This window comes from Cyprinodon variegatus, unplaced genomic scaffold, assembly GCF_000732505.1.
Source record: "Cyprinodon variegatus isolate N-32 unplaced genomic scaffold, C_variegatus-1.0 Scaffold81, whole genome shotgun sequence".
In the NCBI taxonomy this organism is placed as follows: Eukaryota; Metazoa; Chordata; class Actinopteri; order Cyprinodontiformes; family Cyprinodontidae; genus Cyprinodon; species Cyprinodon variegatus.
The window spans coordinates 138,388-139,568 of record NW_015150534.1 but is presented as its reverse complement, the minus strand read 5'-3'; the positions used below and the strand labels follow the sequence as shown (position 1 = coordinate 139,568).

At 45.3% G+C, this 1,181-nt stretch overlaps 1 protein-coding gene across 2 annotated transcripts in view; it reads left to right on the top strand.

Moving 5' to 3' along the window:
- The window catches only part of zbtb48 (zinc finger and BTB domain containing 48), a 20,399-nt gene that overhangs the window by 7,809 nt on the left and 11,409 nt on the right, over positions 1-1,181 (top strand). For both annotated transcript variants that reach the window (XM_015373126.1, XM_015373125.1), the window contains exons 3-6: positions 127-428; positions 503-608; positions 692-781; positions 868-954. In XM_015373126.1, the coding sequence (XP_015228612.1) occupies positions 127-428; positions 503-608; positions 692-781; positions 868-954 (585 nt within the window). The remainder of the gene's footprint in view (positions 1-126; positions 429-502; positions 609-691; positions 782-867; positions 955-1,181) is intronic.

Genomic DNA, 1,181 nt, shown 5'->3' with positions numbered 1-1,181 from the left:
TGCGGAGCAAATCCCTCTGGCGGAGTCAGGTTAATAAGTTACTTGTTAAGACCTGAGAATAGCATAATATGCACACCCTAAACAGACAAAGCTTACAGTTTTACTGCGTCTGTTTTGTGTTGGCAGGTGACAGAGCTGAAGTGTGATACAAACGACTGCAGTGAGAGCCAGGCAACAGGAAAAACTACGGTAGAGGTGGAGGAAGGAGATGATGAACCCGAAGGTTTTGGGGATGACACAGATGAGGAGTATTTACCCCCCGCTGAGTCCAGTTCTACCGCGCCGCCTGCATCAACGGCACAAAGCAAAACTCCTAACTGCAAGAATAAAGATGACGTGGAGGCGGGCGGCAGTAATAAAGGCTCAGCACAGTGCCCCGTCTGCCTCAAGTTCTTCAAAAGCAAATATTACCTTAAAGTCCACAACAGGTATAGAGTTTGGTTTATTTTTTTTCCGGGGAGTTCTATAAAGAAAATATCCGGTTACATTTCTTTTCCCGCAGGAGGCATACTGGAGAGAAACCCTTTGGTTGTTCTAAATGTGGGAAGATGTACTTCAGGAAAGAGAGTCTGTCCGTGCACGAGAGCAGGGGCTGCTCCAGGATGCTGGTGAGTGAGCAGAGAGAATCTCCTCAGAGCTCTGCTGGTTTTCCTAGTGTTGCTGATTGTGACGCTCTGTTCTGGGTTTTCAGACGTACTCCTGCTCTACATGCTCCTTGACCTTCAACACGAAGGAAGAGCTGCGGGAGCATGTCATCACCACATCAGAAATGCCCCACAAGGTAGCGTTTACCCCCAAAAGTAACGGGTGAAGCTACACGACGTAATAAAAAGTGTTTCGAATATGTTGGTTTTCTTTCTTTGCAAGTGTTCAATCTGTAATGAACGGTTCATGCACAAGAAGAACTTAACGACGCACCTGATGAGGGTCCATGGACATCCTAAGCCACATGCAGTGAGTACCAAACAGAAGCTAAGGCTGTAAAAAAATCACATTAAAGAAGAAAACATTAACGGGCCTAAGTTTGGGTGAAGGAGTACTTTAATAAATGGGAGCATTAGAAATGGAGGGATGTTTGTGGCTGCAGTTACAAAGTTCCTTAAGAACTATCGTACCCTGATCTTTATCTGAAACACAATCAGGTCCATTAGTACCGTAATTTTCGGACTACCGTATTTTCA